Source organism: Rattus norvegicus, chromosome 17, assembly GCF_021556685.1.
Source record: "Rattus norvegicus strain SHRSP/BbbUtx chromosome 17, alternate assembly SHRSP_T2T, whole genome shotgun sequence".
NCBI classification, from domain to species: Eukaryota; Metazoa; Chordata; class Mammalia; order Rodentia; family Muridae; genus Rattus; species Rattus norvegicus.
In genome coordinates, this window is record NC_141550.1 from 85,292,216 (window position 1) to 85,318,205 (window position 25,990).

At 38.8% G+C, this 25,990-nt stretch overlaps 1 protein-coding gene across 2 annotated transcripts in view; it reads left to right on the forward strand.

The window, feature by feature from the left end:
* Positions 1–25,990, forward strand: part of Malrd1 (MAM and LDL receptor class A domain containing 1) — a 724,504-nt gene that overhangs the window by 86,891 nt on the left and 611,623 nt on the right. For both annotated transcript variants that reach the window (XM_087589615.1, NM_001287618.3), the window contains 1 exon segment: positions 18,789–18,935. In XM_087589615.1, the coding sequence (XP_087445741.1) occupies positions 18,789–18,935 (147 nt within the window).

Genomic DNA, 25,990 nt, shown 5'->3' on the forward strand with positions numbered 1-25,990 from the left:
CACAGCCTTATTTATAATAGCCAGAAGCTGGAAAGAACCCAGATGCCCTTCAACAGAGGAATGGATACAGAAAATGTGGTACATCTACACAATGGAATATTACTCAGCTATCAAAAACGAGTTTATGAAATTCATAGGCAAATGGTTGGAACTGGAAAATATCATCCTGAGTGAGCTAACCCAATCACAGAAAGACATACGTGGTATGCACTCATTGATAAGTGGCTATTAGCCCAAATGCTTGAATTACCCTAGATCCCTAGAACAAACGAAACTCAAGACGGATGATCAAAATGTGAATGCTTCACTCCTTCTTTAAATGAGGAAAAAGAATACCCTTGGCATGGAAGGGAGAGGCAAAGATTAAAACAGAGACTGAAGGAACACCCATTCAGAGCCTGCCCCACATGTGGCCCATACATATACAGCCACCCAATTAGACAAGATGGATGAAGCAAAGAAGTGCAGACCGACAGGAGCCGGATGTAGATCGCTCCTGAGAGACACAGCCAGAATACAGCAAATACAGAGGCGAATGCCAGCAGCAAACCACTGAACTAAGAATAGGTCCCCTGTTGAAGGAATCAGAGAAAGAACTGGAAGAGCTTGAAGGGGCTCGAGACCCCAAAAGTACAACAATGCCAAGCAACCAGAGCTTCCAGGGACTAAGCCACTACCTAAAGACTATACATGGACTGACCCTGGACTCTGACCCCATAGGTAGCAATGAATATCCTAGTAAGAGCACCAGTGGAAGGGGAAGCCCTGGGTCCTGCTAAGACTGAACCCCCAGTGAACTAGTCTATGGGTGGAGGGTGGCAATGGGGGGAGGGTTGGGAGGGGAACACCCATAAGGAAGGGGAGGGGGGAGAGGGATGTTTGCCCGGAAACCGGGAAAGGGAATAACACTCGAAATGTATATAAGAAATACTCAAGTTAATAAAAAAAAAATCTCTGGGAAAAAAAAACTCAGGTGACAGCAAATGCTGGCGAGGATACGGAGAAAGAGGAACACTCCTCCATTGTTGGTGGGGTTGCAGACTGGTACAACCATTCTGGAAATCAGTCTGGAGGTTCTTCAGAAAATTGGACATTGAACTGCCTGAGGATCCAGCTATACCTCTCTTGGGCATATACCCAAAAGATGCCCCAACATATAAAAAAGACACGTGCTCCACTATGTTCATTGCAGCCTTATTTATAATAGCCAGAAGCTGGAAAGAACCCAGATGCCCTTCAACAGAGGAATGGATACAGAAAATGTGGTACATCTACACAATGGAATATTACTCAGCTATCAAAAACAATGACTTTATGAAATTCGTGGGCAAATGGTTAGAACTGGAAAATATCATCCTGAGTGAGCTAACCCAATCACAGAAAGACATACATGGTATGTACTCATTGATAAGTGGCTATTAGCCCAAATGCTTGTATTACCCTAGATGCCTAGAACAAATGAAACTCAAGACGGATGATCAAAATGTGAATGCTTCACTCCTTCTTTAAAAGGGGAAGAAGAATACCCTTGGCAGGGAAGAGAGAGGCAAAGATTAAAACAGAGACTGAAGGAACACCCATTCAGAGCCTGCCCCACATGTGGCCCATACATATACAGCCACCCAATTAGACAAGATGGATAAAGCAAAGAAGTACAGACCGACAGGAGCCGGATGTAGATCTCTCCTGAGAAACACAGCCAGAATACAGCATATACAGAGGCGAATGCCAGCAGCAAAGCACTGAACTGAGAATTGGACCCCCGTTGAAGGAATCAGAGAAAGAACTGGAAGAGCTTGAAGGGGCTCGATACCCCATATGTACAACAATGCCAAGCAACCAGAGCTTCCAGGGACTAAGCCACTACCTAAGGACTATACATGGACTGACCCTGGACTCTGACCTCATAGGTAGCAATGAATATCCTAGTAAGAGCACCAGTGGAAGGGGAAGCCCTGGGTCCTGCTAAGACTGAACCCCCAGTGAACTAGACTTTTGGGGGGAGAGCGGCAATGGGGGGAGGGTTGGGAGGGGAACACCCATAAGGAAGGGGAGGGGGGCAGGGGAACGTTTGCCCGGAAACCGGGAAAGGGAATAACACTCGAAATGTATATAAGAAATACTCAAGTTAATAAAAAAAAAGTTAATAACCAGATTTTCAATCTCAAAGATGTTTCAGGAAAAGAGGATAGCATTTATTAAACCAGAAGAATGCAGGCTGTCAGAATTGCAGGGTAAGCTACCCAACTGAGGACTGCTCCTCTGTTCAAATCTCCCTTTATATTCTTCCTTTCTTTTACCTTGTGTGGCATTCCTAAGTCAAGAACACAGCCAGTGTTCAATCAGCCTTTGATATGAGACATTTATTTCTGACTCTGTTCACATAAACTTTCTCTTTATTTTCTGCAGATATTTGGGTCAGTCAAAGTGATTTCTAACTAGATATATTTATTGGCCAGTCTAGTTAATCATCCTCAAAGGGAAAGAGGCAATGAGGCCAGACATTGTTTGGATCTTTTTTTTTTTGGCTGCTAGCCTTCTGTCAGTGATACTATATTTACATTACAAGTTTTCACAGGGTTGTAATTGAATGTTACTTGACAGAGGAACTTGCCTGTAAGACCCGACTATTTTTTCAGATGTGAACTTTCTTTCTGCTATTATTTGTGGAAACTGAAGCAATTCCTAATTGTCTGTGATTGCTATTTTGGAATCTTGGCCAAGGTAGAAGGGTGACAATACATATTCAAAAGAGAAGTGTAAAGTTTTGAGTGAAAATTTCAAATAACTTTTAAAAAAAGGAAGAGAAAAAGAAGAGAAGGAGGAAGAAGAGTAGAGTAAATAGGTGATCACATTAAAATGAACATCACAGCAAAACCTGAGGTCAGGTAGTACACCAGCAACATTCCTAATGTTTCACTCAGTACGGCATTCTAGTCATAATGTACTTGAGATTCCATGGAAGTGAACATTCTAACCAAACCCAGAGTCAACCTTTACACATTTCAAGGTTTTTGTTTGTTTGATTGTTTCACACTGTGACTTTTATATGCTAATTTTATACACCACTGTAGGAATTGAGACTAGGGAAGATGACTTTAGAATTTAAGACTGAGGTCTCCAATCAATGTGGGTGTCAGACATGCATGAAAAACCAAGCTGTGATGAGGGGGATGTCATGGAATGACATTAATATCATCATCATCATCATCATCATCATCATCATCATCATCATCATCATCATCAGTAGTAGTAGTAGTAGTAGTAGTAGTAGTAGTAGTAGTAGTAATAGTAGTAGTAGTGAAGTCGTGGAAGTAGTATTATCAGTCTAGACCTATTACTCATGGATGTTAGAAAGCTATAAAAGACTGTAGCAGATACACAGCTTGGTCTTCATGTGAATTCCCCAACAACTGGATTTGAGGCTGTTCTTAAAACTCTTCCCTGTCTGTGGGATCCTTTTCTCTAACTGGGCTGCTTAGTCTGACCTCAGTGGGAGAGGATGCACCTAACCCGGCAGAGACTTGATGTGCCTGGGTGGGAGAATACCCAGGAGGGGCCTCAACCCTCTCAGAGGAGAAGGGGAAGGGCATACAGGGGAGGGACTATGTGAGGGGGTTTGGGAGGTGGGGGGACAGCAATTGGGATGTAAACCGAATAAATAAATAAATAAATAAATAAATAAATAAATAAATAAAACAACGAGAATAAAAAGAATGGAAGATTCAAGTAAAAAAAAAAAAGACCCTTTGTATTCTTTGAAGATGAAGGCCCAGCAGTGTTTAGTGCTTTGTTTACAAAGGAAATTAGGAGACCTGACTTCCTAAGTCACTGTTATTGGCGTTTGGAGCAATAAGTACGTTCTTGTGTGGTTACCTCCTCAGATAAAAATGGGGTGCTGGGAAGGTGATGTCAGAGGACAGTAAACTGATATTGAATTAAAGGTCATGTGGGGGTAGAAGTGAAGGCTCAGTGAGCGCTTTCTTCCTTTTCAGAGGACTCTGGTTCGATTCCCATCACCTACTTAGCAGCTTGCAGCCCCCTGTAACTCCAGTTCAGGAGATTCGATACCCTATTCTTGCCTCTGCCCATATGGATGTATTTGGTGCACAGACAAACATACACATAAGTCATTTTTTAAAAGGTGACTTGTATACAGGTGGTTCTGTTATTGCCATATGCTCTTTTTGAAGTGTACAAAATAAACTTGTTTATTTTTTTTTAAAAAAAAGGGTGGGGGAGGCTGAAGAGATGGCTCAGTGGTTAAGAGCACTGACTGCTCTTCCAGAGGTCCTGAGTTCAAATCCCAGCAAACACATGGTGGCTCACAACCATCTGTAATGAGATCTGATGCCCTCTTCTGGCTGCAGTCACATAGGCAGGCAGAATGCTGTACATAAATAAATAAATCTTTAAAAAACAAACAAACAAAACAAATGAAACTAGAAGAAAAAAAGTTGGGGGTATAGTTAAGAAGAGTTTGGCAGGGAAAGTCAGCAGGACCATGGTGGGTGATTGCTGAGAATGGCACACGGGGATGCGGCTGCATTCTGTAAATGGCCAGAATGTGAAAGGTGGTTAAATTAAAAAGCATCAAATTTCCAGTGGGACTGAGCAGTCAACTCGAGGCAGTCATATAACAAAAGAAGCACAGTTCATCATCAGTACTAATGTGGGCAGACTGGTGCCAGGGCTTCCTCAAGGCCTGGTAGAGTGCGGAGGAAGATTGTGCTTGCATTTTAAATTATGTTATCAGGACATTTTCTGTGAAATGAGCAAAACCATGCTTAAAAACAAACCTGGCATTATAAAGTGTGAGTCCTGGTTTTTTCCTGATTCTTGGATAAGAAGCGGAATCCCAGTTAGAGAGAGTCAGTGATTTACTTTCCTGACATCCTGGGAGTTGGAATAGGTGGAATCATCAGACATGGAAGCAAAGCCAAATGGATGTCTTCTGGGAATTTCCTTCCAAAAATCCTTTCAGAGGCAAGCCAGACTGAGACATGTGTTTGGTAAGATACGCACAAGTATGGTTAAATGACTTTATAAAATAAATGCATATGTACTTAGCTTGTTCCTCTCCCTTGTTGTGAACCTGAAGGAGAAGGTGACATTTTAATGTTTTTCTCATGTTGCTTGGCTTATGGGTGAACTCAATACACCCCAATTTGGGGGCTGGAAAGAGAAAGAAGAAGAGAAGAGAGTTTTGGCTTTGTCATTGGTGAGCTGATTCTTATATGAGTGACCTTCTTTGCTGGGGAGCATAAAATTCTCCTGAATTTTCACTTTTGTTCTAATAGAAAGAAGCAGTGGGAGAACGGTTCATGAGTTAAGTATATACTTGTGCTTCAGAATCTAAAATGTCTACCTAGTTAGGAATAAATTTCTATTTTCTGCTGTCTGATAAAATCCATTTTGTCTCTTATATTCTATATTTTTACTCTTGGTATATTCATCACGAGAAGGACATCTCTAAAAGGACATACTGTGACAATTTTTTTCTAGGTATAACCAGAAGCATAAAATCTAAAAAATACCAGAGCAAAATGAATAACTTCAAGTATATGGGAAGAACAATAAACTTGAAAAAATATTCAGATATAGTGAAATTTCCCCCCTAAAAGCATAAGTAATTACAGCATGGCATATTGGATATTTATATTTGCATTTTAGCTACATACATACACACACTCATTTATATATATATATATATATATATATATATATATATATATATATATATATATATATATATAGAGAGAGAGAGAGAGAGAGAGAGAGAGAGACTGAGACTGTTGGAAGATTTCTGTATCATACTGTACATTCAATAAATGGAAATGTAACACCACTAACTTCAGCATAAAGTGAATAATGTAGAATTTTTAGGGCTGTAAGACTTCTGCATTTTGCTAGAAGCACTTACTTAAACTAAGAAAAATGTTAAAATGTGCACATTCCCAGAAATCTAATGGATGCAAGACAATAGGTATATGAAAGACGAATGTATGAACATATTCAAATGTTGGAATAATCTTCTCAAAGGCTAACGGAAACAGATAGTGAGCATAAAAGTATGGTGGGGGTAATAGGTGCAGAGGAGACAAAGAAAAGGATAATAAAACCGCCAACTTTGCTGTAATCATAGAGAAATTACTGTTAGAAGTCATAGTCTGTCAGCTTGGATAAAAAGGTAACCCAATTTTATTTTATGAGATATCACTCTAAATATAATTATATGCATTAATCAAAAACATGGAAGGATAAAAGCTGGGCATAGCGGGATAGTCCTGTGGACATTGGTCTCCAGAGACTGAGACAGTAGGATCAAAGTTTAAGGATATCTTGGATTATACCACAAGACTCTGCTCAGTAAACAAAACAGAACAACAACCTTAAATAAAAAGGATGGAGATTCTGGGCAGTGGTGGCACAAGCCTTTAATCCCAACCCTTAAAAGACTGAGACAGGCAGATCTTTGTGAATTTGAGGTTAGCCTGGTCTATAGGGGGAAGTTTCAGGACAGTTAGGCTTATACAGAAACCTTGTCTCAAAAAACAAACAAAACAAAGCAAAAAAGAAAGGAACAAAGAAGAAATAAATGTTGAGCTCATAGAGAGAAATTAAAAATAAGTTTACAAAACAGTGGTAGCCTTTTGAACTTGAAAATTGCAGATAGTAAAGTTTATGCCTACCTTTGTAATTATATGTTTGGAGGAAAATAGCCCTATTGTTTTTGTGTGAGTATATTCATTTTTACTGTAATTAGTAACAACTTTATATAAATACCTAATTATTATTATTTTTATAACTTTTTTTTTGGTGAGAAATTAAAATAGACGGGGTTTTGGTGTTGGAGGAATCTTTCAGACATTTCCAACACTTCTAAAAATACCTTCTCAAGGTACAAATCTCATGGTACATCTCTTGGAAGAAATATCAGTTGGACTTTCCCAAAGTAACAAGCACAAAATAGAAACGAATGCTTGTGACTATGCTAAAATAAAATGTGCTGTTTAATCAGTGATTCTTGAATAACACTGATTGATTCTTGAATAAATTGATGCTTATAATTTTTATAATGATTGCATGCTGTGGCTCATAATCAGAATATTGTGAAATTCTGTGAATATTTTTTGATTGGGTTTTCAGAACTTTGCTTCAGTGTCATTTGTAAAATGACACCAATGTACAAATCATTGCTTAATTAGAATCTTCATGATGTTTAAATATTATTCAGTTAACTAAAATCCTACTTACCTTAAAATGTTAGCTTTCCAGTAACTGTTAAGAAACAATAATCATTAATTTAAATCCATTATGAGTTAAAGAAAACTGATATAAATTGTCTAAAATCTCTAGGGTCATAATGGGATGTCAATTGTAACTTTTACTGCAATAACCTTGAGACCTGGGATTTATTATCTAGTGAATAAGAATTACTGGCCAATTGCACACAACCTGTTTGTGTAAGATAAGCTTTGAAGGATGGCTCGCTTTAGACCTGTGACTTCATTAGTCTAGATGCTTTGAATTGGTTGGCAAAATTCCCTTCTACGGATGGTGAGAGATTTTTTTCTCTACCTAGCTGAAGTATTTCTGTAAACTGAGATGGCAGTACAATGTAAGAGAGGAAGTGAAGGAGGGAGGAGAAAAGGAGGGAGAGGGGAGACAGAGGTGGGGAGAAAGAATGAATATGGTATCTACGAGTGATTGCAAGCCACTGTATTGAATACATTAAAATAAAATGAGCTTCCTGAATATTTATTGGCAATGCATTCGAACCACATCCAAACACAAACCTTTATTTGTGCTTATACATTTGATTGGAGGTAGAGAATGATAACTAGTTAAATTTTTAAAAATTAATTTTTAATACCTACCAATATGAAGTACATCCCAATTAAATGCAATTTTCACTTAAATATTTTGCTAGTTTTGCTTATAGTTCTTTTAAAGTCTTGTATAAATAGTGGTAACTTAGAGATAATATATAGCATTTCATTGAATTATGCCCATAATAAGACTTCTAAAAGGAAGATTTGCAGCATTGATATGAACCCAAAAAAATTAACATTTTAATTGCGTCATGGTAATTGTTGTTGTTGGATCCCGACTTCACCTATTGTCATCATTTTCTAAATTGCATGTGCAATTTTATTTCCAGTGTATTTTAATTTCAAGATGATTTGCATATTCATCATTTTGAACTCTTATTATGCAAAACCAAATTATGCGTGTATAGGTAAATCCCTGCTATTACCAATTGAACCACTTTTATCACAAATAAAATATATGATGATTTCCAGGAACCTGAAAATACTTTCAATCTTCCAATCTGGTTTTTTGGTCATTTGGTCATTTGCTACAAAATAAAAATAAAAAAAATAAAAATGTATTTAACATCTGTATTCTGTCAAATATATTTCTAGGCATTAAAGTAAATAATAGCCAAAAGACAACTGATATTCATTGCATTCAGTAAACAAGTAAATAAGAAATGCATTTCATGTTCAGTTATGAGTAGAAAAACCTAGGACTGAGATAAAGCACCAGAGGTGAGGGTTAGCGAGTAAAGTTATAAATAGCACACTCAGCATGCTGACTTTAAGTGCACAGATAGTAATTGAGCAGAAAGGCCAAAGGGTCTAGAGTGCAACAAATGTACATTTCAGCAAGATATGTAAATGCAAAAGCCTGCAGGAATAAGCTTAGTTTACTACAAGATCATGGAAATGCTTTTTCTGCCTCACTCACAGAAGGGATCCTTTGAAACGATTCTCTTTAGGAGAAATGCAAAAGCAGAAGGGTCATGAATTCAAGGTCATCTTTAACTTTATCAGTATAGCAAGTCCTGGGGATATATGCCTGTACTCCTGGAACTTGGGAAGATGATAGAGATGAAAATATGGCGAGTCTATGATCAGCATGGGTTATATAATGCTGTGACTCGAACAAAAATATTGCTAAAATTCAGAGAGTAGCATGGAGGTATTATGAACACATGCTAGGCAAAAGAAGCTAGATCCAAGTGCCACATCATTTCATTTGTGTAAAAAACACAGAGTGGGTAAATCTCCAGTGACAGAAGGTAGTGGCTAAGACAGTGGAGAGAGTGGGACCTTATCAGTAACAGCTATGGATTTTTGTTTTTGTTTTTGTGTTTGTTTTTTGTTTTGTTTTAATGATGAAATATTTTGGAAGTACAGTGTGGTTTTATTTTATAACTGCAGATACAAAAAATGACACTGAAGTAACAAATTTTAAATGGCCTAAGCAGTGGATTTTGGATAATAGAAAAATTTTTTTATTTTTTTCCATTGGATAATAGAAATTTTACATTAAGAAAAAAAGTCTCACTAGGACAAGCTCAAGAGTGAGCACAGGAAAAGAGTTGGAGTTTGTAAGAATCTGTAGTCCTTACAGAATATACTGAAGACGTGAATCTTTTGAAGATAGATGAAATGCTGTTGTTTTGACACCAAAAGGAATGATCTCACAGGGAAAGAAAACATGTAGCCATAAAGGAAAGAGGAGGAACATCTGAAGTGAATCTGTAAATACACAATATACACAATGTTTGTACAAATGAAAATTGTGTCCAGAGAGGGGCATGGGCAGCTGACAGGGTAAGATGTGGACAAGACAGGATACAGCATGAAAGGTCTGGCTCATGTAGGTCTCTTCTGATTTCTCTTATTTCCCCACTGTATGAAGCAAGATAATTAACTGACAGTGATGATGTTGTCAAGACCTGGAAGGCTATCTAAGATTGAAGAGACGAGCATGGTGGTGCCCTGCTGAAGAACTGAATGATTGCAAAAATAAACTAATTTCAGTTTTCATGATTGTGTCCTATCTTTATGCCTGTTAGTTGTATTGGCATATTGGCAGTGCCTGATGGAGTGCTGTATTTAGTTTTTCTTTGGGAATATTGAAAGTACATGAGAAGATAAAAAGAATAGCACCCTGTCTTGACAATTGTAAGAAAGACATGACAGACTATGGAGAGAATTTAAGACTTTGTAAGGCTGTAGGCTGTCAGATGCTGGTATGATAAAGCTGCTATTGAGCAAACACCATGGAGAGTTCTCAAATAAACTAAGATAGTTCCAGGTCAGTAGGTGGTATGATCTTATGGAATACCATTATATATATGCCACCTGTTCTTCTCTGGTGTCACTAAGAAACATATGACTGTCTTGCTAGAGTTGAGGTACTAGAGAAAGTAAGCTAAGTCAGGTGATCATTGCAGAGTGGGCCACATGAAGATATGAGAAGGAGAATTCAGTGTCATCAGAGGTTATCATGCTGAGATTAAAACTTCATCACCAGGACAAGTTCAAGACTTAGGAAAGAGTTGGATTTTGGGAGAATTGGCATCACAGAAGTAAGCTGAAGTTTCAATAGAGTTTGTCTTTTCATCAAAGTTCTTCATGAACCAATATAGGAGAAGTTAACAAACTGAGAAATATGTAAAAGTGAATGTTGAAATGACCAGAGCCCAAATTTTCAAAGACCAAAGAGTTCCTGCACCATTTGCAGCCTGCCCCTATCATAGACACAAATGTTGAGAGTTAAATTCCGTATTTCTGAATCTGAGAGTAGAAATTTTCTGCAAGTGGCAGAAGAAACAGGGATTACATCAAGTCTCCTTTCAAGTCTAATTTTCTACCAAACTAGCCAACATGAGAAAGAGCTTCAGAAAAGATAGTTCCAGGGTAGACCTCATTTATAGCAACAGAGGATGCCATTTACCATATTAGTTCCCTGACCAAGTTATAGTCTTAGATGCTTCATTTAGTGTCAGTGTAGATTTGAGAATATTGATGATGGTTTTGTCTGAGGCTTGACTGAGAGTGATCTGATTAAACTGTAGAACCAGTGGCATGTTATTTATTCTCCTAGTGTCTATCTCTCTGTCTTGATATCTCTCTCTCTCTCTCTCTCTCTCTCTCTCTCTCTCTCTCTCTCTCTCCCTCCCTCTCTCTCTCTCCCTCTTTCTGATCATGAATATGTAATCTGGCTACACAAATTTTTAGAACATACATATTGAATGTTAACACACTGAGAGAGTATTTCCAAGGGAAACTGCATCGTACTTATGACCATTCTGTAAATGTAATATGTGAGATTTTACTATGTGATTTAGTGTTGAAAAACAAGCAGGGTTTACGGTGCTCAGATAAGAAGCTCTTCAGAATTGATCCTGCAGATGAAATATTGAGATGTAAATGTCAAAGTGAGATGCCCATCTTATTGGTATGAACACATTTATAAAACCCAGAGACTGACTTTAGGAACATGTACATGCCAACTTTTATTAGTTTTAATGTCTTAGTTTTAGTTAGGTGTCAATGTCTACAGCTAAATTAAGCTACAAGCATGATTAAACACATCTACTTAATATGACATTTTATAAAATCATATCATTAAAGATTCTCTTATAATCATATACAGCATTTGGCTTTTAAAGTTCAAGTTTGGACCATTTCTCTTCTAGTCTTATGCTTGGGGGAAGATCACCCTGTGTTCCCCTCTCTCTCAACACTGCACAGTTCACAGGGTTTCATGGAGATCTGCTGTAGTCAGAGGAACTGGCAGGATAGCCGTCCAAATAACTGCAGCAGCAGGGATCCCCAGGAGCCAAGCAGACATGAGACCCCTACTCTACATGTGAACCCTTTCTTCCTTCTGGTCTGCCCCAGCTTGGGGGCAGATTAGCCCGACTCCTACTCTATCTTGACACTATATAGTCTGTAGGGTTCCCAGGACATCTGCTGCAACCAGGGCAACAGTCTTCAAGTCTCCCAGGAAACCAGTTGCAGCTAGGTCCACAGATTCCCCAGGATATATGCTGCAACCAAGCAACACAGAAGACAGGCTTCAGATAGAGACATGGAGGCCAGCTAACACCAGAGATAACCAGATGACAAGAAGCCAATTGAAGATCATAAGCAACAGAAGCCAACATAATTTGACACTGTCAGAACCCAGCCCTCCCAACACAGCAAGCCATGGATAGTAAATACACTTGAAAAGCATCATGCTGACCTAAAATTCCATCTCTTAAAGACAATAGAGACCTTTAAGGAGGATATCAATAACTCTTAAACTTAAAGAAATACAGAGAAACACAGTTAAATAGATAGAAACTCTTAAAGAGGAAACAAATCCCTCAAAGAAATACAGGAAAATATAATCAAACTGGTAAAGGAATTAAGTAATATTATCCAAGACCTAAAATAGTAGAGGAAACAATAAAGAAGTCACAAATAGAGGCAAACCTGGAAATGGAAAACCTAGGAAAGAGGTCAGGAACTACAGATGTAACAGAATACAGGAGCTAGAAGAGAGAATCTCAGGCATAGACGATACCTTAAAAGATATTGACATAATGGTCAAAGAAAATACAAAGCATAAAAAAAACCCTAACCTAAAACATCCAGGAAACATTGAGCACAATGAAAAGAACAAACCTAAGAATAATAGAAATAGAAGAGAGCAAAGATTACCAGCTCAAAGAGCCAGAGAACATCTTCAACAAAAATGATAGATGAAAACTTCTACAACCTAAAGCAAGAGATGTCCATAAAAGCACAAGAGGCCTACAGAACATGAACTAGATTTGACCAGGAAAGAAAATCTTCCTGTCAGATAACAATCAAAACACTAAATTCACAGAACAAAGAAAGAATATTAAAAGCTGTAAGGAAAAAAGGCCGAGTAACAAACAAAGGCAGACCTATCAGCATTACACCAGACTTCTCAACAGAACTGTAAAAGCCAGAAGATCCTGGACAGAAGACATGCAGACCCTGAGAGAACACAAATGTATCCCAGGCTACTATACCCTGCAAAAGTGTTAATCATCATAGATGGATCAACCAAGATATTTTATGTTCAAACCAAATTTAAACAATATATATCTATTAATCTAGTCCTACAGAGGATTCTAAAAGGAAATCTCCAACATAAGGAGAGTATCTACACCAAAGGAAAAATAAGAAATCAATCATCTTACAGACAACCCCAGAGAGAATCACACACACATAATTCCTCCTCAAACAACATATATAACAGGACCTAAAATTCAGATGTCTTTAATATCTCTTAACAGCAAATTACTCAATTTCCCAATAAAAGACATAAGCTAAAAAAAAGACTTTCAACCAAAAGTTATCAAGTGAGATGGGGAAGGACACCTCATTTCCACCAAAGAAAAATTCCACTAAGATGAAATATCAACTCTGAACATCTACACCCCAAATCCAAATGCATTCACATTCATGAAAGAAACTTCACTAAAGCTCAAAACACTCACACAATAATAGTAGGATACTTCAACACCCCACTCTCACCGTTGTACAGGTCATTGAAACAGAAAGTAAACGGAGACATAGTTAAGCTCATAGAAGTGAATATGAACCAAATGGATTTAACAAATATATACAGAACATTTTACCCTAAAGCAGAAAGAAGCAAACACAGCTGAAAGCAGTAGGCAGGAGGAAATAATCAAACTCAAGACTGAAATCAACCAAGGTGAAACAAAGAAAATGATACAAAGAATCAAAAGCTGGTTCTTTGAGAGAATCAACAAGATAGATAAACCTTTAGCCAGACTAGCTAAAGGGCTCAAAGACAATATCCAAATTAACAAAATCAGAAATGAAAAGGGAGACATCATAACAACGGAATCTGAGGAAATGCAAAAAATCATTAGATTCTATGACAAAAGACTAACATCAACAAAAATGGAGGATCTGGATGAAATAGATGACTTTTGGACAGATACCAGGTACCAAAGTTAAATCAAGAGCACGCAAACTATCTAAACAGGCCCATATCCCCTAAGGAAATATAAAAAAATGTCCAGGGGCCAGATGGTTTTAGCACAGAATTCTACCAGACTTTCCAAGAAGAGCAATATCAACATTCCTCAAACTGTTCCACACAATAGAAAAAAAAAGGAACACGACCTAATACATTCTATGAAGCTTCAATTACTCTGATACCTAAATCAGACAAAGACTCAACAAAAAAAGAGAACTTCAGGCCAATTTAGCAAATAAATATTGATGCAAAAGTACGTGATAAAATTCTGGCCAACCAAATCCAAGAACACATCAAAACCATCATTCAACACAGTCAAGTAGGCTTCATCACAGGGATGCAGGGATGATTAAACATATGAAAATCCATGAATGTATTAAACTATATAAATAAACTCAAAGAAAAAAACCACATGATCAACTCTTTATATGCTGAAAAAGTATTTGAAAAAATACAATACCCTTTCATGTTCCACCAGAGAACCCCTAAACCTGATAAACAACTTCAGCAAAATGGCTGAATATAAAATTAATCAAACAAGTCAGTAGCCTTCTTCTACTGAAAAGATAAACAGGTTGAGAAAGAAATTAGGGAAATGACACCCTTCACAATAGTCACAAACAATATATCTTGATGTGACTCTGACCAAGCAAGTGAAATATGTATATGACAAGAACTTCAAGCCTCTCAAGAACGAAATCAAAGAAGATCTCAGAAGATGGAAACATCTCCCATGCTCATTGGGTGGCAGAATTCATATAGTAGAAATGGCCATCTGGCCAAAAGTAATTTACACATTCAATGCAATCAAAATTCCAACTCAATTCTTCATAGAGTTAGAGCTATTTGCAAATTCATTTGGAATAACAAAAAATCCAGGATAGTGAAAATTATTCTCAACATTAAAAGAACTGGGGGAATCACCATCCCTCAAGCTGTATTACAGAGCAATCATGATAAAAATTATGGTATTGGTACAGAGACAGGCAGGTAGATCAGTGGAATAGAATTGAAGACCCAGAAATGAACCTACATACCCTATCGTCACTTGATCTTTGACAAAAGAGCTAAAACCATCCCATGGAAAAAAGACAGCAGTTTCAATAAGTGGTGCTGGTTCAATTGGAGGTCAGCATGTAGAAGTATGCATATTGATCCATTTTTATTTTCTTGTACAAAGCTTAAGTCCAAGTGGATGAGGAGCCTCCATATAAAACCAGATACACTGAAACTAATGGAAGAGAAAGTGGGGAAGAGCCTTGAATACATGGGTACAGGGGAAAATTTCCTGAACAGAACAACAATGGCTTATGCTCTAAGATCAACAATAGACAAATGGGACCTCATAAAATTGCAAAGCTTCTCTAAGGGAAAGGATACTGTCAATAGAACAAGACAGCAACCAAGAGACTGGGAAAAGATCTTTACAAATCCTACATCTGATACAGAGCTAATATCCAATATATACAAAGAATTTAAGAAGTTAAGACTCCAGAGAACCAACTAACCCTATTACTACCTGGGGCTAAACAAAGAATTCTCAACTGAAGAATATTGAATGGCCACAAAGTCCTTAAAGAAATGTTAAACATCCTTAGTCATCAGGGAAATGCAAATCAAAACAACCCTGAGATTCCACCTTGCACCAGTCAGAATGGCTAAGATAAAAAACTCATGTGACAAGAGATGCTGGCAAGGATGTGGACAAATAGGAACACTCCTCCATTGTAGGTGCGATTGCAAGCTGGTACAGCCACTCTGGAAATCAGTCCAGCAGTTTCTCAGAAAATTGGACATAGTATTACCTGAAGATCTAGCTATACCACTTCTGGGCATATACCCAAAAGATGCTCCAACTTATAACAAGGACACATGCTCTACTATGTTCATAGCAGCCTTATTTATTATAGTCAGAAGATGCAAAGAACCCAGATGTCCTTCAACAGAGGAATGGAAACAGAAAATGTGGTATATTTACACATTGGAGTACTACTCAGCTATAAAAAACAATGTCTTCATGAAATTCTTAGACAAATGGATTGAACTAGAAAATACCATCCTGAGTGAGGTAAGCCAGTCACGAAAGAATACACATGGTATGTATTCTCTGATAAGTGGATATTAGCCCCAAAGCTCGAATGCCCATGATTCAATTTACAGACCACATGAAGCTAAAGAAGAAGAAAGACCAAAATATGGATGCTTCAGTCCTTCTAAGAAGGGGGAACAAAATTCTCACAGGAGGAAGAATAGAGACAAAATGCGTATTGGAAACTGAAGGAAAGGCCATTCAGAGACTTCCCCACTTGGGGATCCATTTCATATGCAGTCACCAAACCCAGTCACAATTGGGGATGCGAAAAGGTGCATTCTGTTAGGAGCCTGATACATCTGTCTCCTGAGAGGTTCTGTCAGAGCCTGGCAGATATACAGAGGCAGATGCTAACAGCCAACTATTAGATGAAGAATTGGGTCCCTAATGGAAGAGTTAGAAAAAGGACTGCGGTAGCTGATGGGGTTTGCAAACCCCATAAAAAGAACAACAGTATCAATCAACCAGAAATCCCAGAGCTCCCAGGGACTAAGCTACCAACCAAATAGTTGATACCCATGGCTCCAGTCATATATGTATCAGAGGATAGCATTGTTGGGAGTCAATTGGAGGAGAGGCCCTTGGGCCTGTGAAGGCTCAATGCCCCTGTGTACTGGAATGCCAGGACAGGGAGGCAGGAGGGAATGGTTGGGTGGGTGGGGAAGGAATGTCATGGAGGCAGGGACTGGGATGATGTGATAGGGGGTTTTCTGGAGGGGAAACCAGGAAGGTGGATAATATTTAAAATGTTGATAAAGAAAATATCCAATAAAATTGAAAAAATAGGTGATGAACTTGAATAAAGTCTTATCAAACAAGAAAAAAAGTTTTGGAGAGATCAAGAATTCAAGATCTTTACCTGAATATGATAAAAGCAATATACAGTAAATGGTCAGTTGATACCTAATTAAATGGAGAAATACTTGAAGCAATCCCTCTAAAATCAGGGACAAGACATGGCTGCCCACTCTCCCCCTATCTATTCAATCTAGTACTTGAAGTTCCAGTCAGAGAAGTAAGACAACAAAAGATCAAGGGGATATGAATTGGAAAGAAGTCAAAATATCACTATTTGCAGATGACATAATAGTATATATAAGAGACTCCAAAAAAGTCTACAGAGAAGTTTACAGCTGATAAACAATATACAACAAAATGGCTGGATATAAAATTAACTCAAACAAATCAGTAACCTTGCTCTATACAAATGATAAACAGGCTGAGAAAGAAAATAGGGAAACAACACCCTTCCCAATAGCCAGAAATAGTATAAGATCATGGTGTAACTCTTATCAAGCAACTGAAAGATCTGTCCCTGAAAAAAGAAATTGAAGAAGACCTCAGAAGATGGATTAGTGCTATTAGCATAGTAAAAATGGCCATCTACCAAAAACAATCTACAGATTCAACACAATTCCCATCAAGACTTCAATATTATTCTTCACAGACATGGAAAGAGCACATCTCAATTTCATATGGAAAAAAATTCCAATATAGCAAAAACAATTTTTATTGTTGTTAATCATTTTATTTGTTTACGTTTCAAATGACATCTCCCTTTCCGGTTACCCTTCCACAGACTGCCCATGTCATCTGCCCTGTCCTCCTCACCTTTCTCTCTATGAGGGTGCTCTTTCAACCACGCAGCCACTTCCACTTCACTGCTCAAGCATCCTCCTATGTGCAGCATCAAGCCTCCATGGGACCTAGGGCCTCCTGTCCCACTGATGTCAGACAAAGGAAAAACAGACAAAAATGGAACAGAGACTGAAGGAAAGGCCATCCAAAGACTGCCCTACCTAGGGCAGACACCCATCTGCAGACACTATTGCTGATGCCAAGAAGCACTTACAAACAGGAGCCTGTTATGACTGTTACCTGAGAGGTTCTATCAGCACCCGACTAATACAGATGCAGAGACTCACAGCCAAACCATCTGATTGAGCCCAGGGACCCCAATGGAAGAGCTGGGAGAAGGACTGAAGGAGCTGAAGGGGACTGCAACCTTAATGAAAGAACAGTATCAACTAACGGACCCCATGGAGGTTCTAGGGACTAAACCACTAACCAGAGAAAACATGGGTGGACCCATGGCTCTAGCTACATGCATAACAGAGGATTGCCTTATTTGACATCAATGGGAGGGGAGGCACTTGGTCCCATGTAGGCTTGCTGCCCCAGCGAAGGGGGTTGCTGGAGAGGTGAGGCAGGACTGGGTGGTTGTGTTGGGGGAGCACCCTCATAGAGGCAAAGGGGAAGAGGAGAGAGGATGGGAGATTTGCACAGGGGAGACTTGGAAGCAGGACAACTTTTGACATGTAAACAAATAATCAATAATAAAATAAAGTTCAAGTTTGACGATGAGTGGTAAATACCCTTCCATAAAGTAGCTAAGAAGCCTTATGAAATTTTATAATTTATTCTAGATGCAAGAAAAACTAGAAATTTCATTTTTAAGACAATCGTTCTTATTAGAGATGATCCTTTTTCTATCATATTAAGGCTTTTGTAAGTAGAGTGGCTTAGGCATGCTTGCAGCTGTGTCTGGCAATGTGGGTCGCACACACCCCAGGATAGACATGAATTTGATCAAAACACAAAATTATTTAAACCAGTAAGTGATGTCTTTTTGTAATGCACTTATGTGGTTCTCCAGCATGAACTTTGTAGATGAAAGTGTCGCGTCCCAGTTGTAGAGGTTGAATAAACCAGCCTGGATCCAAAGCTTTATTAAATTAAAACTTTGAGAGAGTAATGTATTTCTACAGAAGCCCTCTTCATTTGTTATAACACACAGTTGTGGTTAAGCTGTCACTCTAGGAGACCATAATAATCCATCAAGGTGCTTTTCTCTCTTCTCTAGTTTGTCAGACCTGTGGATTTGACCTTGTCACCTGCGGCTGGGCAACTGAGGCATCTGCTGGGCGAACTTCTTGGATGTGCACAAAAGCAAGCGAGGTCCCTTCACTGGACTCTGTTCCGTGGCAGGATCAAAGCGGCCATGAAGAAGGTACCGAATAAACTGTAACATAGTTTATATGCGTGTTATCTGAGTGTTAGAATCCTGCCTTATTATGATGAGTATTAAAGTCTTTAAGCAATTTAAAGACTTTTAAGTCTTGTAAGTGTTGATAGACATACATACTAATAAAAGTGCATTATATCATAGATGCCAAAAGGGAAAAAGCAGAATGCTTTTATCCCTGTAAAAACATTATGATCCACTAGCTGTTGTCTTTTATGATGTTATTATTTTCTTATTACCTGGATGTGTGAATATATGTAAAGTAAAAGGAAAGCCTTTTAGTCCATTCCTTATTTAGCACTCCAGTACTAAGTTTCCTTCACTTATTCTAGTGTAAGTACTATGAACTGTGAGGGCCTCCCCACCATTCTCACCCTGGACCTCTTACTCAGTTAGTACTTGCCTTTTTCCTGCTTGCTGTTTTGGATGTGTTACTGGACATGTCTTTTAATATATGTACTTAATTAAAATTATTATACTTGTTATATGCTGTGTGTGTGTGTGTGTGTGTGTGTGTGTGTGTGTGTGTGTGTGTCTGGGTGTGCATGTGTACAAGTATACCAGGGAATGCATGTGAATGTGAATGCATTCTTTTCTTCTACTATATAGTTCTGGGAATCAAACTGAGGCCATCAGCCTTGGGCATGCCTCTCAAACACTTTTATTTGCTGAGTCGTCTCACTGGCCTGACAGTCTTAATTTTAATATGTCCATATAAACACTAAATTTATTTAATAAAACCTAAAGTGGGTGCTGGAGAAATGACTCAGTTGTAAAAACATTTGCTTTCTCACAAAGAACCTGACTCAGTTCCTGGCCACAGCATGGCTTGCCTCACAGAGGCCTCTACTCCAACTATGGGAGACCCGTTATTTTCTTCAGTCCTCTGTGGGCACCTACACACACATACACACATACGCATATACATAATACACATACACTAAATTTTTTTATTAAGAAAATCGTTCCTAGCATTTGTTTCTGTCTTCTTTTATGGAAGATATTTTTTGTACAATATATTCTGATTATGTTTTTCCCTTCCTGTGTGCTTTCCAGTTCCTTCCCACCTCCTCTTTCATCTAGACCCACCCTTCTGTCTTTCATTAGAAAACAGTCATCTAAGGAACAATAAAATACAATAAAACTAAAAAAAAACTAGAATAGAACAAAATACATAGAAGAGAAAAAGCAAAAGAAAGTACAAGATTCCAAATGAATTTGCAACTTGGTCTTTCTAACTGTATGAAGAATTGAGTTGGAATTTTGATGGAGATTGCATTGAATCTGTAGATTGTTTTTGGCAAGATGGTCATTTTTACAATATTAATCGTGTCAATCCATGAGCATGGGAGATTTTTCCATCTTTTGGGATATTCTTCAATTTCTTTCTTCAGAGACTTGAAGCTCTTGTCATTTAGATCTTTCACTTGCTTGGTTCGAGTCACTCTGAGGCATTTTATATTGTTTGTGATTATTGTGATGGGTGTCATTTCCCTAATTTCTTTCTCAGCCTGTTTATCCTTTGAGTAGAGGAAGGCTACTGAATTGTTTGAGTTAATTTTATATCCAACTTTGCTGAGGTTGTTTATCAAGTTTATGAGTTCTTCTCCACAATAAAAGAACTTCTGGGGAAATCACCATACCTGACCTCAAGCTATATTACAGAGCAGTAGTGATAAAAACTGTATAGTATTGGTATAGAGACAGGCAGGTAGCTCAATGGAATAGAAATGAAGACCCAGAAATGACTCAGCTATGGTCGTGTGATCTTTGAGAAAGGAAAAAAGATAGCATTTTCAACAAATGGTGCTGGTTCAACTGGAGGTCAGCATAAAGAAGAATGCACATTGATCCATTCTTATCTCCCTGTACAAAGCTCAAGTACAAGTTGATCAAGGACCTCATAAAACCAGATACACTTCAACTCATAGAAGAAAAAGTTGTGAAGAGCCTCATACACATGGGCACTGGTGAAATTTTCCTGAAAAGAACACTAATGGCTTATTCTCTAAGATCAAGAATCAACAAATGGGACCACATAAAATTGCAAAGCTTCTATAAGGCAAGGGATACTGTCATTAGGATAAAATGGCAACCATAGATTGGGAAAACATCTTTACCAATCCTACATCCTATAGAGGGTTAATATACAATATATACAAAGAACTCTAGAAGTTCGACTCCAGAGAAACAACTAAACCTATTAAAAATGGGGTACAGAGCTAAACAAAGAACTCGCAGCTGAGGAATGTGGAATGGCTGAGAAGTACCTAAGGATATGTTCAACATTCTTAGTCATCAGGGAAAGACAAATAAAAACACCCTGAGATTTCACCTCACACCAGTCAAAATGGCTAAGATAAAAAACTCAGGTGACAGCAGATGCTGGTAAGGATGTGGAGAAAGAGGAACACTCTTCTTTTGTTGGTGGGATTGCAAGTTGGTACAACCACTCTGGAAATCAGTCTGGAAGTTCCTCAGAAAATTGGACATTGTACTACCTGAGGACCCATCTATACTACTCCTGGGTATATACCCAAAAGATGCTCCAACATATAATAAGGATACATGCTCCACTGTGTTCATAGCAGCCTTATTTATGATAGCCAGAGCTGTAAAAACTTCAGATGTCCCTCAATAAAGGACTGAATACAGAAAATGATACATCTACACAATGGAGTACTACTCAGCTATTAAATGACTTCATGAAATTCTTGAATGAGGTAATGCAATCACACACAAAAAAACATACACATGGTATGTGCTCACAGATAAGTAGATATTAGCCAAAAACTTCGAATTACCCAGTAATACAATTCATAGACCACATGAAGTTCAAGAAGAAGGATGACCAAAGTGTGAATGCTTCAGTCCTTTTTAGAAGGGGAAATAAAAATATTAATAGAAGGAAATATAGAGACAAAGTTTGGAGCAGAGACTTAATGAATGACCATTCAGAGACTGCCCCACCTGGGGAACTAGCCCAAACACATACAGCTACCAAACCCAGATAATATTGTTGAAGTCAAGAAGTGCATGTTGACAGAAGCCTGATATAACTGTCCCCTGAGAGGCTTAGCCAGAGTGTGAAAAATATAGAGGTGAATGGTAGCAGCAAACCATTGAACTGAGAATGGGGTCCCTGTTGGAAGAACTAGAAAAAGGATTGAAGGAGCTGAAGGGGCTTGCAACCCCATAAGAACAACAATACCAACCAACCAGAGCTCACAGGGACTAAAGTACCATTAACAGAGTACACATGGACAGACCCATGGCTCTAGCTCCATATGTAGCAAGGGATGGCCTTGTTGAGCACCAATGGGAGGAGAAGTACTTGGTGCTGTCAAGGCTCGACACTCCCCCACCCCCCAGTGTAAGGTAATATCAGGACAGGGAGGTGGGAAAGGATGGATGAATGGGTGTGGGAACCCTTTCATAGAAGAAGTGGGAGAGGGGATGGGATAGGTGGTTTATGGCCAGGATACTGGGAAAGCATATAACATATGAAATATAAATAAAAAGTATCCAATAAAAATGGAAAAACGTACAAGAAGCATATACACAGGTTCATATACATATTCACAGACAGAAATCCCATATTTTTGCAATGTCACCTAAAGATCTGATGAATTTCAGAAGAATTTTAGAAATGTCCCTTTTCCTCTCCAGTTGTACTGATTTTAGTGTTTTTTACCTTTTCCATTGCTTTGGTTAGAGCAGTAGCTTTGCCAATCTTACTTATCTCTTCAAAAATAAATTATGTGCACAGGTGGACTTGTGAGTCTTTCTATGGATTTAAGTGGTGTTGAACTTCTATCGTGCAAATGTCCATTGCCTACCAGTTCTGCAACTTCCTTTCTTTGTGTGCTAGAGGCCCCTGGTGGTGAAATTTAGCTTCACAGTGCCATGCACTGGACAGGTTCAGTTTTTCCCAGGTTTCCTTCCCTGGATTGGCTGACATCAAGGCAGTGTTTTTTTCTCCAAAATGTTTGGAATAGCAGACGCAATCATAGCACTGAAATTTATCGAGCACTAAAGCCAGAATGCTCGTCTTCGTATAGTTCAGATCCAGTAAGCGTTGGTCACCCCTGAATGGATGATACCATAGGTTACATTCAGACTCCCCAGCCTGTATTCATCTCTTGTTCTGAAGCGAGGAGGATGGTTGGCTTTTAACCAATAGATCTTCTGTGAACATGGCACCCAGAATCATACAGAGTAAGAGAAAAAGACTATGTCCATTGCTTATCTATCCACAGGAATCACCTGCAACTGTATTGGAAGATTGTGAGAGCCCTGGTTCTCCTGTGGCTAGGATTGCCACCACCTTCAGTGGGGTTTCCAGGGCTTCATTTTGGCCAAAGCTTCTGCTTGCCCCTCCTCTTTCTATGCTGGGAGGTATCAGGTTGCTGCTAAGTTTGTCATGGCTTACTTCCTTTGAGTGTTTACCTGTCTTTTATCCCATCTGAACTTTTCAAGCATATCAAAACTATCTTTATAAATTGCTGCGTGTCGTGTTTCTCTTTTTGGAGAAGATTCTTCTTTTTTTCTAGACCCACTCTTCTCCTTAAGTATGCCATGAAGCAACTTTCTACCAGCCATAATTCCTAGGAGTCATTTTCAGATCTGAACACTAAATATGTAACTTCATTCTTTTCTCAATTTTATTATTTCTGAAAAGATAATTTTTTCTTTTGAATGCCCTTTTTCTTTTTCATTTATTTATTTACTTATTTATTTTATATCCCACCTTCCTCTCCTCCCAGCCCCGCCCCCACAAGTCCCCCACATTACTCCTTATCCTTCTCAGAAAAGGGGAAGCCCTCGACGTGGACCAATCAACCCCCACACATCAAGTTGCAGCAAGACCAAGCACATCCTCTCCCACTGAAAGTCAGACAAGGAAGCCCAGTTATGACAAGAGGATCCGAAGGCAGGCAACGGAGTCAGAGACAACCCCTGCACTAATTGTCGGGGGACCCACGTGAAGGACAAGCGGCACATATGTTACAAATGTGTAGAGGGCATAGGTCTAGATTGTGCATGCTTTTTGGTTGGTGGTTTAGTTTCTGTGAGCCCCCATGGGCCCAGAGTAGTTGACTCTATAGGTCTTCTTGTGGTGTCCTTGATTCCTCTGCTCCCTCAATTTTCCCCCCAACTCTTCCATAAGACTCTTCAAGCTCCATCTGATGTTTGGCTGTGGGTGTCTGCATCTGTTTACCTCAGCTGCTAGAAGAAGCCTCTCAGATGACAGGCTCCTGTCTGCAAACATAATAGAATCTCATTAATAGTGTCAGGGGCTGGCTCTCTCCTATGGGGTGGGTATCACGTTGGGCCAGTCACTGGTTGGTCCTTCGTACAATCTGTACTCCATCTTTATCCCTGCATATCGTGTAGGCATCGAAAAGTTTGTTTTGAAGGTTTTATGGGTGAGTTGATGTCCCCCTCTCTCCACTGAAAATCCTGCCTGGCTATAGAAGGTGGTCACTTCAGTCTCCATATCCCTAGCTGCTAGGAGTCTCAGCTAGAATCGCCCCCATAAATTTCTGGGAGGCTCCCCCATCTCAGATCTCCAACTATTCTCAGAGATATGTCCCCCAACTCTCTCTGTCTCCCAGTCCTTCTTTCCTTTCCCCATGCCTGATAACAAAAAAACATTATTTTAATAGGTAAAGTATTTCCCCTTTGTCTTTTGTTAGATTTTTTTCATTTTTTTCTTTAGTTGAAATGTTAGGTCTGTATAGTTTTTTTTCTAGTTTTTCTGTTTTGTTTTCTTGGTATTTATACTGCTTCTTATAAGTTATGATCTGAGATGTGGAGATATTCTATTGCAGTTGCTTCAAATATTGCTTTTGTTGTTTTTCTGGTTTTCTCCTCATAGTCCCTTTCTATACGAATTCATTTTTATTTGGGTTTTAGAAGTGCTACAAGTGTGCTCAAGCCCAGTGATTCTTCTCTTAACAGTTCTCAGTCTACCAGCAAAGCCCTCAAGGACACTTGTGACTTCTGTTACATTGATTTGTGCTCCAGTGTTCCTTTCTGGTTCCTCAATGCTCCATCTCTCTGCATGTGCTCTCTGTTCTAGTTTGCTGTCTGTGCTGTAACAAGACACCATGATCAAAAGAAACTGGGAAGGAAAGGATTTATTTGGATTTCAGGTTACAGTCTGTGTCTGAGGGAAGGTGGGGCAGGACCAGACAGTAACCTGTAGGGAGGAGGAATACTGTTCATATGGCTTGCTCTGATACCTTTCTTACACAGCTCAAGTCCACTCCCTAAGTAGGGTACTATCCACAGTAGTCTGGGACCTCCTACATCACTTATGGATGAAGAAAAAGGCTCACGGACAGGCCTCCAGACAAATCTTAGAGAGGTGGTTTCTCAGCTGAATATTCCTCTTACCAGGGATGTCTAGGTTTATTGTAAGGTGACACAAACTGATCAGCATATTATCTGTTTCTCTTTATTAAATTAGTGAAGTTAGCATATCAATTCTAGTTATATTAAATTTCTAGTCTCATCATTTCAAGATTCCTGACATAAGTATGTGTGGTTTGGGTATTTGCTTTTAATTTTCAAACATCGAGTGTCTGAGTGCGTGCATGTGCGCGCAAGAGAGAGAGAGGGAATGGGGGGGGGAGAGAGAGAGAGAGAGAGAGAGAGAGAGAGAGAGAGAGAGAACAATGAAAAGTTGGAATTCCTGAGTTTAACCCATTCGGTGTTAGATAGCGTACTGTCTGCAGAAGCTGGTAATTTCTGAAGCTAATTTGTTTCAGCACCTTTGTACTCTCTGCCCTTGGGTTCCTTTACAGATGAATTTTTAAGTAATATAAAACCATGCACTACCAGTACACAGGAGCTCCTCGGCAGTTGCATGCTATGAGGGAGATGTCTATGCTTCTGTGGTTTGAAACTTAGTTTTCTATGGAGTTTGTACTTCACTTTGTGGTTTTCAAAGAGATTCTGAGCAGCCACTCTATGAGGACAGACAGGAAAGCTAAGGAGAGTTAAATCTGCCCTTCCAACATGCCATCAATGTA